Consider the following 16072-nt stretch of genomic DNA (forward strand, 5'->3'; position numbering starts at 1 on the left):
TTAAGATGATTGGTGGAAAGTATAGAGGGTTCAGTCAGAGGCAAGTTTTGTTTTAAAAACACAGCAAGTAGTAGAGGCAGGTATATTACTGACATTTAAGAAACTCGTAGGTATACACATAGAAAAAGAAGAACAGCCCTTAACTGGGCAGTGGCGGTATCGGGGCAACGTCATGGCGGTGCTTCCGTAGCAAGTTATTTGTGTTTTTACGAGGCCGAGTTGCCAACGCTAGACATACATGTGGATGATTGAAAAATGAAAGGCTATGTGGGAAGGAAGGGTGACATTGATCTTGGAGTAGGTTATAACATCAGCAGTTTGTTTTCATCTTGGTAGGAACTGTCCTTACTCGCTCCACTCCACTGGCTCAAAGCTGAGTGAGAGGTCAGATCTATCCGTTGGGTTCATCGTATCATTGGGATACGAGATCATACAGCGGGATATCCAGGCCAGTGCAGCCCTTTACAGTCTCAGAAATCAAGTTTCAAATCCAACCACTGTAAGCAGTTGTGTATATTCTCCCCGCGACCATGTGTGTGTCGGGGAGTTTCTACGTTCTCCCCGCGACCACGTGGGTGTCGGGGAGTTTGTACGTTCTCCCCGCGACCACGTGGGTGTCGGGGAGTTTGTACGTTCTCCCCACAACCACGTGGGTGTCGGGGAGTTCCAGTTTTAAGATCGATGCAATTCCAAACACGACATGACAGCAACTGATTCCTACAGATGTACTTTGGAGAGCTTTCTAAATGGCTGCATCGCTGTCTGGTGTGGGGCAGGAGGTTACTGCACAGGATTGAAAGAAGCTGCAGAAAGTTGTGAACTCAGTCTGCGCACACACACTAAAAACTGTCTGGTATGCGGGTGTGGGGCAGGAGGTTACTGCACAGGATTGAAATAAGCTGCAGATAGACAGAAAATCCTTTATTATTGAACACCAAGAAAACTTGAACATTCTGACATACTGGACAAAACTTTAAGAAAGACTGTATGAAATTAAACATCTATCAGGCCGAATGGGATCCTTGAGCTTGGTGCTTTTCCACAAGTTTCATGATATCGGGCTCCAAATTAGGCAATGACAGTCAGAAGCCACCTCTTTTTGCGATATCAATTCTGTTCCTGGATTTTGTCAAGGAAACTACCCTGCAGAATCCGCTCGCAACCAAATATGTTGAGGGAAAGGCAATAAAAAAAATCTTCAGGCTTTTTCCTACAGTGTTGTAAATTTATTCGGCAGATCACTCTTGGTCCAAAACTCTTTTTTTGAAACTGACTGAACTGACGATGTGCAGTTATATCAATCAAACTCTCTTGAATTTCTGCCTCAGCTTGGGTGGGTTGTACTTCAAATGGATTCAAAATGAATTCAAAAGCAATTAATTTACCAGGTGTGCCAAATTCAAATGGTGTGTTGGAAAGGTATTATAAATAGGCGGGAAATTATTGACTCCAGTGAAGGTTGCTGCTTGGGTATTTCATCGGTTCTGTTACCAGGGCCCTCATAAACACTTGGGGCTCCCCTTCTCACCGTTTTCAGTCAGTGGCCCCCTTCTAATGTGCCAGGGCCCCCAAGGGGGCCATATGGTCCCTGCTGAGAATGGCTGCTATATAGTATCCACAACATCTTTAAGCAGTGAGGACTCCCATTACCCAGAACATGCCTTGTTCTCATTGCTACCATCAGGGAGGAGGTACAGAAGCCTGAAGACACACAGGTTCAGGAACAGCTTCTTCCCCTCTGTCATCACATTTCTGAATGGACATCGAACAATGAACACCTTACTACATCTTTTCTCTCTTTTTGCGCTACTTATTTCATGTATATATACTACCGTAAATTCTGGTGTAAGAGCCGAGAATTTGGCTAAATTTTGGTCCTAAAATTAGGGGGTCAGCTTATTCAGAGGGTGCCAACTTCGGAAAAACTAATACACGGAAGACAGGTCGTATTTCTTGGCTGTTTTTGAGTCAAATTGGTTCCAGTGTCGACGCATGAATTCTTTGGTTTGTTTAAACTCACATCTGGTGGCTGGAGCACAGACATCAAACCACCAGGGATGACTGCAATGTCCGTATTTTCAGCTTTCAATGTTGTTTTGTCTCACCTGACAAGTGTGCTTTGAACATGTCCCAGACAAATAGCAACTTTTCCTTCCCGAAACCTTCGGGACGTCGACTCCACATCTCTTTAACCCAATTCATCCATCCAGCAGCGTTTTTGAATGTAAACAACATCCCGCGGGAATTTTCTGAGCAATCTTTGTTTTTTGTCTCAACACAAGATTACGTCTATTCATAAATCGGGTGCACCAACTTCACGTAGCTCTGAAATTTTCGCTGACCTCACGGTATTTTTCGTCCCATTTCAACACTTGAACTCGAATCATTTCTCCGGTAACAATGTATCCAGACAATCGCTGGTGATCATCCACTCTAAAACTTTTTCTTCCAGTTCTGGCCACTGGCGTGTTTTCCCGCGGTTTGCACATTCCATCTTTGGCATTTCCCTCAGCGTGTCCTCTGCCTTTCTCCACTCTCTCACTTGTTTCTCGTTTACACTAAACTTCTTAGCAGCTGCAGAATTATTCATTCCTTTAGTAAAATCAACAACCTTCAGCTTGAAGCCAGCATCGTATCACATTTGTTTTCAATCTTTTGTACATGGTGCTTGCAAACTCAATACGGAGTACACGTACTGATCCTGCCACCCCGTGTTATGTTTTAACGAGATTACGATGGGTGCTAAATGGTTTCATGGGGGTTACATTTCAGAGGATTCTTTTCCATTGGAAACCTAATCCAAAATTTCTCTCCCTGACTTATTTATTAAGAATTCGCCTATAACACTCTACAATCTGTAGGCCTGTTTTCTTAGCAGGTACTGGTTCACAAAATTTCCAGGGTCCGGATCCGGCAAAGCTGAGTACCGGCATGTGAGATCTTGTGATCGTTTCTGGTTAAATCAAAAACCTCTACAAAAGGGGTCAGCTTAGACAAAGATAACATGAAAAATTCACTTTTTTTAACCTTGAAAATGGGGGTCGGTTTATACTTCGGGTTGGCTTATACTCCGGAATATACGCTAATAGTAATTTCGTACTAATAGTAATAATAATATTATGTACTGCAATGCACCAGGATTCCATAGCAACAAATTTCATGATGTACATCGGCGATTCTGATTCTGATGATGTACCAGTAACCGCATTTCATAGTTTAACATTCATCGATACACAAAATATCAATAACAAAAATAACCCTGTTAAAAGAAGTATTTCTGTAATCCTGTGTTTCCTCTATGTCACTTCAGCACAGTGACTGTCCACATTACCTGTGCAAAGGTGCCGTCCTCATTACATTCAGGTACGATGATGGAGTCCGTTGTCTTCCTGGTTTGTGCTAATGCTTGGGCTCGGTCTTCCTGGCATCTCAGTTTAGACCTCTCTGGAAAACAGATCAGCCCATTTCAGAATAAACAGAGAACACATTTTCCCAGTAATCCGACTCAACAGCAAAGTGAATTTACTATCAAAGTACGTGCCTGTTACCATATACCACCCTGGGATTCGTCTTCTCGCATGCATTCAAATTTCAAAGCAAGGTAAACTTATTATCAAAATGCAGCACAGAAAGTCTTAGGCACATGATTATTGCTAGGGCATCCATGACTTGCAGGGTACTGTATTTGTCAACGTGGAGTGGAGAGCGTGCTTGTAAATCTGGCAGAAGCAAAGGAGGTTGGGAATGGTGAGGGTGGAGTGCAGCAGAAGGCATGTGGGACAGGTGGCAGGGGAGGTGTGCCAGGGCAAGGAGGGTGTGGCACGGGTACAGACACACCCAGCCCTGAGACAAGGTCATTTGATGCCAAACAATTGGTTTATTCATCAGTACAACTTGTGTTATCAAAGTACATACATGCCACCATATATGATTCAGGGACCAAGAATATATAAAAACATAAGAAATAGGAGCAGGAGTCGGCCATCTGGCCCAATGAGCCTGCTCCACCACTCAATAAGATCCTGGCTGATCTGACCATGGACTCATCTCCACTGACCTGCCTTTTTCCCGTAACCCTTGCTATGTACAAATCTATCCAACCTGGTCTTAAATATATTTACTGAGGTAGCCTCCACTGCTTCATTGGGCAGAGATTCATTTCCTCCTGGAGATAAATCTATAGAGTTGAAACTCTAACAGGATCAATGAAAGGTCAACTAGAGTGCAGAAGGCAACAAACCGTGCAAATGCAAATGTAAATAAACAGCATTAAATAATGAGATAAGGAGATAAAGAGTCCTTAAAGTGAGATCATTGGTTGTGGGAACATCTCAATGGATTGGCATGTGAGTGTAGTTATCCCATTCTGACCAAGAGTCTGATGGTTGAGGGGTAGGAACTGTTCTTGAATCTGGTGGTGTGGGACCTGAGGCTCCTTTACGTTCTGCTCGATGGCAGCAGTGAGAAGAGAACATGACCTTGGTGGTGAGGATCTTTGATGATGGATGCTGCTTTCCTACGACAGAGATTCATGTAGATGTGCTCAAAGGTTGGGGGGGTTTCACCTGTGATGTACTGGGCCAAATCCTCTACTTTTAGCAGGATTTCCATTTAAAGGCATTGGTGTTTCCATACCAGGTAGTGATGCAATATACTCTCCAATACACATCTACAGAAGTCTGTCAAAGTTTTAGATGTCATGCTGAATCTCCACAGGTTCCTAAGGATGTCCAGACGCTGCCATGTTTTGTCCACAATTGCACTTACGTGCTGGGCCCAGGACAGGTCATCTGAAATAGTAACACCCAGGAATTTAAAGTTGCCTCTGACCTCTCTACCCTCCGATGAGGACTGGCTCATGAACCTTTGTTTTCCTCCTCCTAAAGTCGACAACCAGCTCCTTGGTCTTCCTGACATTGAGTGACAGGTTGTTGTTATGGTATCAGCCAATCAGATTTTCAATCTCCCTCCTGTATGATGCTGATTCGTCACCAACTTTGATTCGAACCACAACAGCGGCGTCATCAGCGATCTTGAATCTGGCATTGGAGCTGTACTCAGTCACACGTTCATGGGTTTAAAGTAAATCGAGCAGGGGGCTAAGCACAGAGTCTGGTGCTCCTGTGCTGATGGAAATCGTGGAGTAGTTGTTGCTGCCAATCAATGTCTCTTTGGTGCTCCCCGCTCCCTCCCCCTCCCTTCCCATCTTCTCAACCATGATTCCCTTCTCCCTGCCCCCTTCCCACCCTCAGTCTACAGTAGAGACCCATATCAGAATCAGGTTTATAATCACTCATATATGTCATGAAATTTGAAACAGGAGAAATCTGTGTCCTGCTGAAGGGTTTCAGCCCAAAATGTCGACTACTCTTTTCCGTAGACACTGCCTGGCCTGCCGAGTTCCTCCAGCATTTTGTGTGGGTTGTCATGAAATTCGTTTTTCATTTTTGCGGCAGCAGTACACTACAATACATAAAATTACTACAGTATTGTGCAAAAGTCTTAGGCACCCCAGCTATATATAGCACCACACACACACAAAGTTCTGGAGGAACTCAGCAGGTCAGGCACATCTACGGAAGTGAATAGTTAGGAAATGTTTCGGGCCAAGATCCTTTTTCAAGACTGAGAAGGAAGGGGGGAAGATGTCAGAACAAAAAGGTGGAGGGAGGGAGGGGAAGGAGGACAGCTGGAAGGTGACGGGTGAAGTCAGATGGGTGGGAAAGGTCAAGGGCTGGAGTAGAAGGTATCTGATAAGAGAGGAGAGTGGACCAAGGGGAAAGATAAGGAGGAGGGGACCCAGGGGAAGTAACAGGTAGGTGAGGTCAGAGTGGGGAATACAGGAAGGGGTGGGGGAGAATCTGTTTACCAGAAGGAGAAATCAATATTGATGCCATCTGGTTGGAGACCACCCAGATAGAGGGTGTTATTCCTCTGCCTTGAGGTTGGCCTCATCTTGGCCATGTCGGACTGGGAATGGGAATGGGAATGAGAATGAAGATGTTTGGCCACCAGGAAGTCACACTTGCAGCGAGCGGATGGTGCGGAGGTGCTTGACGCGGTGGTCCCCTATCTTACAACGGGTCTCACCAGACACAATGGATGACCTCAGCAGATTCGCAGGTGAAGCGCCACCTCACCTGGAAGGACCATTTGGGGCCCTGATGGAGGTGAGGGAGGAGGTGAATGGGCAGGTGTATCAGGGAAACTGGAATCCATCAATACTGGCTGATTATTGTTGGACACTTGAGCGAGAAGACTCAGACACCGAGTACAAATGAAAATCATCAACAAAACATTTTTAGCTGAGTTGAACCATTCCAAAGCATTAGCACCATTATGCCATGAAACACATTATATTCAATAAAAGTTAACTTCTTGTTTCTCCATACACAAGTAGCCTGAAATTTTGTTTGTGTTCAGCTTCAAGCCATCTATCATAGACAAAAAAAAAATTCTGAGGAGGCAACAGTTTCAAAACAATTTGTTGTCCAGCATAATAACGGGATGGCAGAAATGAGACTGGAGGATGTCAGAGGATCAGGTAGCATCTACGGAAGGAGATGGACAGATGTCACCTCAAGTCAAGACCCTTCATCAGACTGGGATTCGATTGAATAGATCACATGATGCTGTGTCTGAGTACTTCCTTGAGAAAATATGAGGAGGAATTTCTTTAGCTCAAGGATGCTGAGTTAGATGCCTGTGAAGGCCAAATCATTGGGTATATTTAAAACATTTGATGATATGTTCTTGATTAGGATTGAAAGATAATGGAGAATGGGGTTGAAAGGGATAATAAATCAGCCATGATGTAATCGTGGAGCAGACTCGATGGGATGAATGGCCTAATTCTGCTCCTCTGTCTTGTGGTTTTATATTTTGTGTCTGACACCAAGAGGGAGGTGGATGAGAACGCCAAACTCCCTCTAGAGGTCATGATTTCCCATGGCTTTTCATCGCACCGAAACTGATTCAGGTACCGCACAAAACACTACACCGACCAATTCCAGGCAGATTCCTGGAGATTAGTGCAAGAAAGGAAAATCTGCAGCGGTAATCAATAAAATTGTAATAAAGAATTCCAATGGAGCATTAAAAATTAGAATAACTGCTGACATATGTGGTTTTGTGCTGAATCGGTAACAGCACTCAGTTCTGGCCACTTGCAAAATATTGATTCTGAACAGATCACATCAAAAACATTTAGATCCTTGCAAGATCCTATGCACCATGTGTTTTTTCTTTAATGCTTCAGTAATGAGAACTAACCTCCAAGACAATCACAACCTTACCGTAGGGTTTGGAGGCTCGCGTGCCTCAGTGACCCGGGGAGCTATGCTGGCTGGAGTCGGGGCTTTATGCTTTGGCTCTTGGTCGGGTCATCCGTGCCAAACAGGTCAAAGGGTAGAGGCCAGACTCAGAGTGGTCCACTGGTTCTCCAGGTTCAGGGGTTCAGCTCAGGGCTAACAACCCTGACTGGTTGTGGTGAACTACATAGCCCTGTCTGGACATGCCCCCCACCCCCCCGGCTGACTGCTCCTGTGGCTCCTCCCACAGACTCCTGTATAAAGGCAATTGGAGTCACAGACCCTTCCTCAGTCTTCAGGATGTTGTGTGGTGGTCACTTGCTGCTTGTTCTTTCTTCCGGCCAATAAAAGCCTATATCTCGCCTCACGTCTCCGAGAGTTATTGATGGTGCATCACTGGTCAAGCAAAATTGTTATGTTATTGACCATCAAAATTGTTATTGACCATCAATCAAGAATCCTTCTACATCTGAGAGGGACGGAATCCCTGAGTCTCCACCAGGGGCTTACACGACTGACAGTAGTGAAAACCGAGAGGAAGCTACTGACACGATGAACAGTGCCAGAGGTGGAGAACCTTCATTGCTGCCCTAAACACAGTTCCCTACTACCCACAATTTCCAAATCTTATCAGTTTATCCATGTCCAGTGGTCCAACCTCCACAAGACAATGAGGTGGGGGATCCCAGACAGGCCCTTCCGGCCCAATGCGCTGTGCCGCCCAGCATCCCCGATTTAACTCTAGCCTGATCACGGCAATTTACAATGGCCTATTGGCCTACCAACCAGTACTCCTTTGCCCCGTGTGAGGAGACCGGAGCACTCGGAGGAAAGCCAAGCAGTTGACAAGGAGAACGCACAAACTCCTTACAGAGGGCGGTTGGGAATTGAACCCCGAGCGTGACTGCCGTAAGGAACTCCAAACTCCGCCACCCTGAGCAGTAACAGCGTCACGTTAACCACTGCTCCCGCGGCTACACAATGGTCTCCTCCCCTTCCAATGTTCTTCCCGCCTTCCCTTTCGGCCACGATCCACCGTCCTCTTTTACACAGAACGTAGAGCAGTACAGCACAGGGTCAGCCCTTAACCCGCAATGTTGTGCTGAAACAATTAAACTGGCAATCAAATGGCCAACTAAACTAATCTCTTCCACCTGCACACTCAGAATCAGGTTTAATATCACCAGCACACATCACTTTGCGGCAGCAGTGATAAATACAGAAAAAACTGAATTTCAGTAAAAATCATATATTTTTTTTCTCTCACCCCTTACGGGTGGTGTCATTGCGTATTTTCCCTCGATCTCGGGCCTTCTACCGGAGGCCTAGGAGCTCGAGTATCCGTGCTGTTCCTAGTGGTGCGCCCTTCTGGACCGAGACCTGAGATGTTGTTCCCGGGATCTGTCGGAGCCGCTCTCCCAGTCCAGGTGTCACAGCCCCTAGTGAGATTACTCTGGCCTTAACCTTTCACACCCTTTCTATCTGCTCTTTCAAGCCCGGAGTTTCTCCAGCTTCTCGTTCGATCTTCCTGATGTTACTGACATCGGGATTGCCACATCTCTTACTGTTTGTTTTCTTCAGTTCCTTGCCCAGTATTACTATGTCTGTTTGGTTGGCCAGTACCTGCTTGTCAGTTTGTATTTGGAAGTCCCACAGGATCTTGGCTCTGTCATTCTCCACTACCTTCTCGGGTGTTTCCCATTTGGGCTTGGGAGTGTCCAATCCATACTCGTTTTGGTTATGCCGTTCAGAGAACGCTGTCCCTGCCTGCATCCTGCTACTACGCTGGATGGTTTCAGTGGATTCCCTGCACAGTCCGTATCTTGGGACTCGTCTGCTGTGATAGGTCCCGGCTTCTATCCCTCTGATGCCCAGCACCTGTTCTTCAGCAGCCATGAGCAGTGACTGGGATGTCAGGACTGTCTTACGCAGAGAGGTTAGAGAGACTGGGCTTGTACACGCTGGAATTAAGGAGATTGAGAGGGGATCTGATTGCAACATATAAGATTAAGGGATTGGACAAGATAGAGGCAGGAAATATGTTCCAGATGCTGGGAGAGTCCAGTACCAGAGGGCATGGTTTGAGAATAAGGGGTAGGTCATTTAGGACAGAGTTAAGGAAAAACTTCTTCTCCCAAAGAGTTGTGGGGGTCTGGAATGCACTGCCTCAGAAGGTAGTGGAGGCCAATTCTCTGGATGCTTTCAAGAAGGAGCTAGATAGGTATCTTATGGATAGGGGAATCAAGGGATATGGGGACAAGGCAGGCACCAGGTATTGATAGTAATTGATCAGCCATGATCTCAAAGTGGCGGTGCAGGCTCGAGGGACCGAATGGTCTACTTCTGCACCTATTGTCTATTGTCTATTGACTCCATGCTGTCCCTCAGTTTTGCCATTTCCAGACACCTCAGATATCTGGTGATGGGACATCCCGTACAGTGGCTCATCCTGCCATGGCCTCTGGTCCTCAGGCTCTGCTTCACCCACTTCCATTTCCATATCCTCTGCCTGCTGTCTGAGGTGTTCTCCTTGCAGACCGTCCTTGGGAGGCCATCTTCCTGACATACTCATGTATGTTTCGCATTTCCTCCTGGACTCTGGCCTTGACACTCCCAAGTCCCCGTCCTCCATTATTCCGGCGGGTGTACAGTCGCTCGACAATGGACTTTGGATGGAATCCTCTAATGGAGCTTCAGGGCCTTGATATCTACGGCTTCCAGTCTGTTCCTTGGCCAGCACACTATTGCGGCTGGGTATCTGAAGCGATAGTATCTGGGTATAGAGCGATAGTATTGATTGCTCTGATCATGTTCTTCCCATTCAGCTGGCTTTTTAGGACCTGTCTCACTCTTTGGAGGTACTTGGATGCTGTGTCCTCATCGTGACTTCCATGCGCCTGCTGCATCCCCAGGTAAAAGTTATATAAGTGCAAAAACAGAAATAAAAAGCATGAGGTAGTGTTCATGGGCTCAATGTCCATTCAGAAATCGGATGGCAGAGGGGAAGAAGCTGTTCCTGAATCGTTGAGTGTGTCTCTTCAGTTTTCTGTACCTCCTCCCTGATGGTAGCAATGAGAAGAGGGCATGTCCTGGGTGGTGGGGGTCCTTAATGATGGATGCCGCCTTTTTGAGGCATCGCTCACTGAAGATGTCCTGGATGCTGGGGAGGCTAGTTGACGGAGCTGACTGAGTTCACAAGTCTCTGTGGCTTACGTCGATTCAGTGCCAGAGCCGCTCCCACCCCATACCAGATGGTAATGCAGTCAGTTAAAATGCTTTCCACTGTACATCTGTACAAATTTGTGAGTGTCTTTGGTGACAAAACAAACGTCTTCAAACTCTTGATGAAATATAACCACTGTCATGGCTTCTTTGTAGCTTCATCGATACGTTGATATGTCAATCCAGTTTAGATCCTCAGAGATATTGACAGCCGGTAACTTAAAATTGCTTTCTCTCGCCACCTCTGATCCCCCGATGAGGACTTGCGTGTGCTCACTTGTCTTACCCTTTCTGAAGTCCATCAACAGCTCTCTAATCTCATAGAAACATAGAAAACCTACAGCACAATACAGGCCCTTCGGCCCACAAAGTTGTGCCGAACATGTCCCTACCTTAGAAATTACTAGTCTTCCCCATAGCCCCCTATTTTTCTAAGCTCCATGTACCTACCCAAAAGTCTCTTAAAAGACCCTAACAGTATCCACCTCCACCACCATCGCTGACAGCCCATTCCACACACTCACCACTCTCTGTGTAAAAATCTTACCCCTGACATCTCCTCTGTACCTACTCCCCAGCGCCTTAAACCTGTGTCCTCTTGTGGCAACCACGTCAGCCCTGGGAAAAAGCCTCTGACTATCCACACGATCAATGCCTCTCATCATCTTATACACTTCTATCTGGTCACCTCTCATCCTCCGTCGCTCCAAGGAGAAAAGGCCGAGTTCACTCAACCTTGTGTCTCACTGACACAATGTCCGTATCCTTCTATTTTCCTCAAATTAATATGCCTATCTGAACGTCTCTAATGTCTCAGCCTCTGCCACAGCTGCCCCCCCCCCCAGGCAGCACATTCCAGGCACCCACCAATTTGTAAAAGAAAACTTGCCCCTCATGACTCCCTGGAGAGATTTATGGCAAACGGTGCAGGAGAAGGGCAAAGCAGGTCAGGGAAATCCCTCTAGGGGTTATGCAAGGAACACCCAACTAATAATTTAGCATCCTATCCTGTCACCCAAAAAACAGATGACTTACTCATAACTGGAGAGTACCTCGGCATGCTACAGGCACCTCTCTGTGAGAGCTCCCCGTTTGACTGCCTCAAGATTCGGAGGCTAGAGTTTTTCCCATTGGCAACTCTGATAAAATGAGAAGAGTCTTTGTGGATCCCAGAGGCACCACTAAACATTCTGCAGAATTTGTACGTGTTTGTTTGTTCTCTCTCTCCCTCTCCCTCTCCCACTCTCTCCATCACTGTAGAACACAAATCCATTTTAACCCATCAACCCTGTGACAGGTCTCTGTAAAGCAGGGGTTCCCAAACTTCTATGTGGCTTGGACCAATACCTTTAAGCAGGGGATCCATGGACCACAGATTGGGAACCCCTGCTGTAAAAAGCAATCTGTCCAGTTCTGTCTCCCTCCTTCTTCATCAAAAGTCAAAAAAGCTTTATTATCAACATACGGATATGTCACCATATACACAAGAGATGCAGGAAATCCAGAGCAACACACACAAAATGCTGGAGGAAATCAGCAGGTCAGACAGTGTCTATGGTCAGAGTAACACACACAAAATGCCGGAGGAACTCAGCAAGTCAGACAGTGTCTATGGACAGAGTAACACACACAAAATGCCGGAGGAACTCAGCAGGTCAGACAGTGTCTATGGTCAGAGTAACACACACAAAATGCTGGAGGAACTCAGCAAGTCAGACAGTGTCTATGGACAGAGTAACACACACAAAATGCCGGAGGAACTCAGCAGGTCAGACAGTGTCTATGGACAGAGTAACACACACAAAATGCTGGAGGAACTCACCAGTTCAGGCGGTGTCTATGGACAGAATAACACACACAAAATGCTGGAGGAACTCAGCAGGTCAGGCAGTGTCTATGGACAGAGTAACACACACACAATGCTGGAGGAACTCACCAGTTCAGGCGGTGTCTATGGACAGAATAACACACACAAAATGCTGGAGGAACTCAGCAGGTCAGGCGGTGTCTATGGACAGAGTAACACACACACAATGCTGGAGGAACTCAGCAGGTCAGACAGTGTCTATGGTCAGAGTAACACACACAAAATGCTGGAGGAACTCAGCAGGTCAGACAGTGTCTATAGACAGAGTAACACACACAAAATGCTGGAGGAACTCAGCAGTTCAGACAGTGTCTATGGAAAGGAATAAAGTGTCAACATTTTGGGCTGAGACCCTTCTTCAGGACTGGAAAGGGAAAGGAAAGAAGCCAGAATAAGTGCTCGACTTTGAATGCCTTCAAAAAAAGCATCTTGGGTAGTATATTGTGACATATAGATACTTTGATAATAAATTTACTTTGACCTTTGTCCTTTGTCTTTATTCTTTCCTTCTCTTGTGCAAAAGTCTTAGGCTCATATGTCTAGTACTGTGGCGACCCATTTCCTGGCACATCCGAACCGACTCACAATTAGATAGCCCACGGGGGGTTGCGAGCACAGAGCTTTGGAGCCTCTGCGCCATGGGGGGCCGGTTGACAGAGGCTTAAAAGTGAGGCTGAAGTTTTCGAATAAAGTTTTTTCCTTCGACTGCAGTTACCAACTCTGTGTCGTAATTTTAGCGCTGCGTGTAGCACACCGCTACAATTGGTGACCCGGAGGTGGTGGTCCATACCCACCCATTGGCTGACCAGGTGTCATCCACATACCTTGTGGGCTACTGTAACTCTGCTGCTGCCAGCTTTGTGAGGGCTGACCTCCCCAGCCATTAGCAGCATTTGGTAAGCTTCTGCCCCACTGTGGTGCTCCTGGCTGGCCAATGGGTGGGTATGGACCACCACCTCCTCCAGGAGGACGAGGTGCCCCTCCACAACCGCCCCATTTTAATCCGTATGTAGTGCCACAACCACCTCCAGGAGGATTTGCACCACCTCAGGGATTTGGACAGAGTTTTGGTGCACCTCCACAATATGGCTATGGAGGATTTGGCGCACCTCCAGCTGACCAGTTTGGCCCACCTGGAATACCAGCACCCCCTGCCACACCAGAAGGGGCGGGCATCGGCCACCGCTGCAGCGGCCATACGAGGGGCCATTTATGGTGCTCCGGAACAACGGGTCCACGTTCGTGCTGGACGTTGGGGGGAAGGAGGAGGTTTTCACGGTGGACCGCCTCAAACCAGCCCATGTGGACCTGGCGCAACCGGCCGAGTTTCCGGCGCCTCGGCGCAGAGGCCGACCTCCCAAGCAGGTTCTGGCCCAGACTGTGGACATTGGGGGGTGTATGGCCGGTTCTGGGGGGGGGTTATGTGGCGACCCATTTCCTAGCGTATCCGAACCGACTCACAATTAGATAGCCTACGGGGGTTTGCGAGCACAGAGCTTTGGAGCCTCTGCGCCATGGGGGGCCGGTTGACAGAGGCTTAAAAGTGAGGCTGAAGTTTTCGAATAAAGTTTTCTCCTTCGACTGCAGTTACCGACTCCGTCGTAATTTTAGCGCTGCGTGTAGCACACCGCTACAGTACTGTATTTGTCAACAAGGAGCAGACAGAGAGCTTGTCACCCTTGTGGGAGCAAAGGATGTTGGGAATGGTGAGGGAGAGGTGTGGGACAGGTGGCGGAGAAGGAGTGACAAACCGAGGAGCTGATTGTAGGCCTCAGGAGAGGGAAACCAGAGGTCCATGAGCCAGTCCTCATCGGAGGACCAGAGGTGGGGAGGGTTAGCAACTTTAAATTCCTAGGTATCATTTCAGAGGATCTGTCCTAGGTCCAGTACACAAGTGCAATTGTGAAGAAAGTATAGCAGCGCCTCGAATTCCTTAGGAGTTTGCTGACATTCAACATGATATCTAAAACTTTGGCAAACTTCTATAGATGTGTAGAGGCGAATATATAGACTGGCTGCACCATGGCCTAGTATGGAAATATCAATGTTTCTGAATGGAAAGTCCTACAGAAGGTAGTGGATTCAGCCCAGTGCATCACAGGTAAAGCCCTCCCAACCACTGAGCACATCTACATGAAGCGCTGTCGTAGGAAAGCAGCATCCATCACAGATCCTCACCACCCAGGCCATGCTCTCTTCTCACTGCTACCATCAGATAGAAGGTACAGGAGCCTCAGGACTCACACCACCAGCTTCAGCAACGGTTACTGCCTCTCAACCATCAGGCTGTTGAACAAAAGGGGATAACTACGATCACTTGCCCCATCATTGAAATCTTCCTACAATCAATGATCTCACTTTAAGGACCCTACCTCATTATCGCATATTCTCATTATTTATTGCCACTTATTTATACTTGTATTTGCAGAGTTTGTTATCTTCTGCACTCTGGTTGATCTTTCATTGATCCTGTTGCAGTCAGAATCAGGTTTCTTATCACCAGCACGTGTCGTGAAGTTTGTTAACTTAGCAGCAGCAGTTCAATGCAATACATGATAATATTGAAAGAAAAAGAATTGTCAATTACAGTAAGTACATATGTTTATATTAAATAAATAATAGCGCAAAACAAGAAATAATTTATATTAAAAGAAAAATGAAATAGTTCATGGGTTCAATGTTCATTTCGGAATTAGATGGCAGAGGGGAAGAAGATGTTCCTGAATCACTGATTGTGTGCCATCAGACCTCTGTACCTCCTTACCGATGGTAACAATGAGAAAAAGGCATGCCCTGGGCGATGGGGCTCCTTAATGATGGACATTTTCTGCACCACCACTCCTTGAAGATGTATTGGATACTACAGAGTACCCAAAATGGAGCTGACCAATTTTACAACTTTCTGTAGTCACAGTAGACCCCTCCCCACCAGTCAGTGCTGCAGCCAGTCAGAATGCTCTCCATGGTACACCTATAGGAGCTTCCAAGTGTTTTAAGTGACAAACCAAATCTCTTCAAACTCCTAATGAAATATAGCTACAGTCTTGCCTTCTTTGCAGCGCCATTGATATGTTGGGACCAGGCCAGGTCCTCAGAGATCTTGACACCCAGGAACTTGAAGCTGCTCACTCTCTCCACTTCTGATCCCTCTATGAGAATTGGTATGTGTTCCTTCATCTTACCCTTCCTGAAGTCCACAATCAGCTCTTTCGTCTTACTGACATTGAGTGCCAGGTTGTTGCTGCGGCACCATTCCACTAGTTGGCATATCTCACTCCTGTATGCCCTCTCGTCACCACCTGAGGTTCTACCAACAATGGTTGTATCATCAGCAAATTTATAGATGCTGTTTGAGCTAAGCCTAGCCCCACAGATGTGGATATAAAGGGAATAGAACAGTGGGTTAAGCGCACACCCCTGAGGTGCACCAGTGTTGATCGCCAACGAAGAAATTTTATCAGCAATCTGCACAGCTTGTGGTCGAGGATCCAATTGCAGAGGGAGGTACAAAGGCCCAGATTCTTTAGCTTATCGATCAAGACTGTGGGAATGATGATGTTAAATGCCGAGTTATAGTCAACAAACAGCATCCTGATATAGGTGTATATATTGTCCGGGTGATCTACGGCTGTGCGAAGAGCCATTGAGTTTGCGTCTGTCATTGACCTGTGGT

The 16072-nt window shown here is 46.7% G+C and overlaps 1 protein-coding gene across 2 annotated transcripts in view; it reads right to left on the reverse strand.

Moving 5' to 3' along the window:
• The window catches only part of LOC132402270 (SPARC-related modular calcium-binding protein 1-like), a 124371-nt gene that overhangs the window by 55945 nt on the left and 52354 nt on the right, over positions 1-16072 (reverse strand). For both annotated transcript variants that reach the window (XM_059985089.1, XM_059985088.1), the window contains exon 3: positions 3332-3444. In XM_059985089.1, coding sequence (XP_059841072.1) covers positions 3332-3444 — 113 coding nt within the window. The remainder of the gene's footprint in view (positions 1-3331; positions 3445-16072) is intronic.

The sequence above is a fragment of the Hypanus sabinus genome, chromosome 11, assembly GCF_030144855.1.
Source record: "Hypanus sabinus isolate sHypSab1 chromosome 11, sHypSab1.hap1, whole genome shotgun sequence".
Taxonomy (NCBI): domain Eukaryota; kingdom Metazoa; phylum Chordata; class Chondrichthyes; order Myliobatiformes; family Dasyatidae; genus Hypanus; species Hypanus sabinus.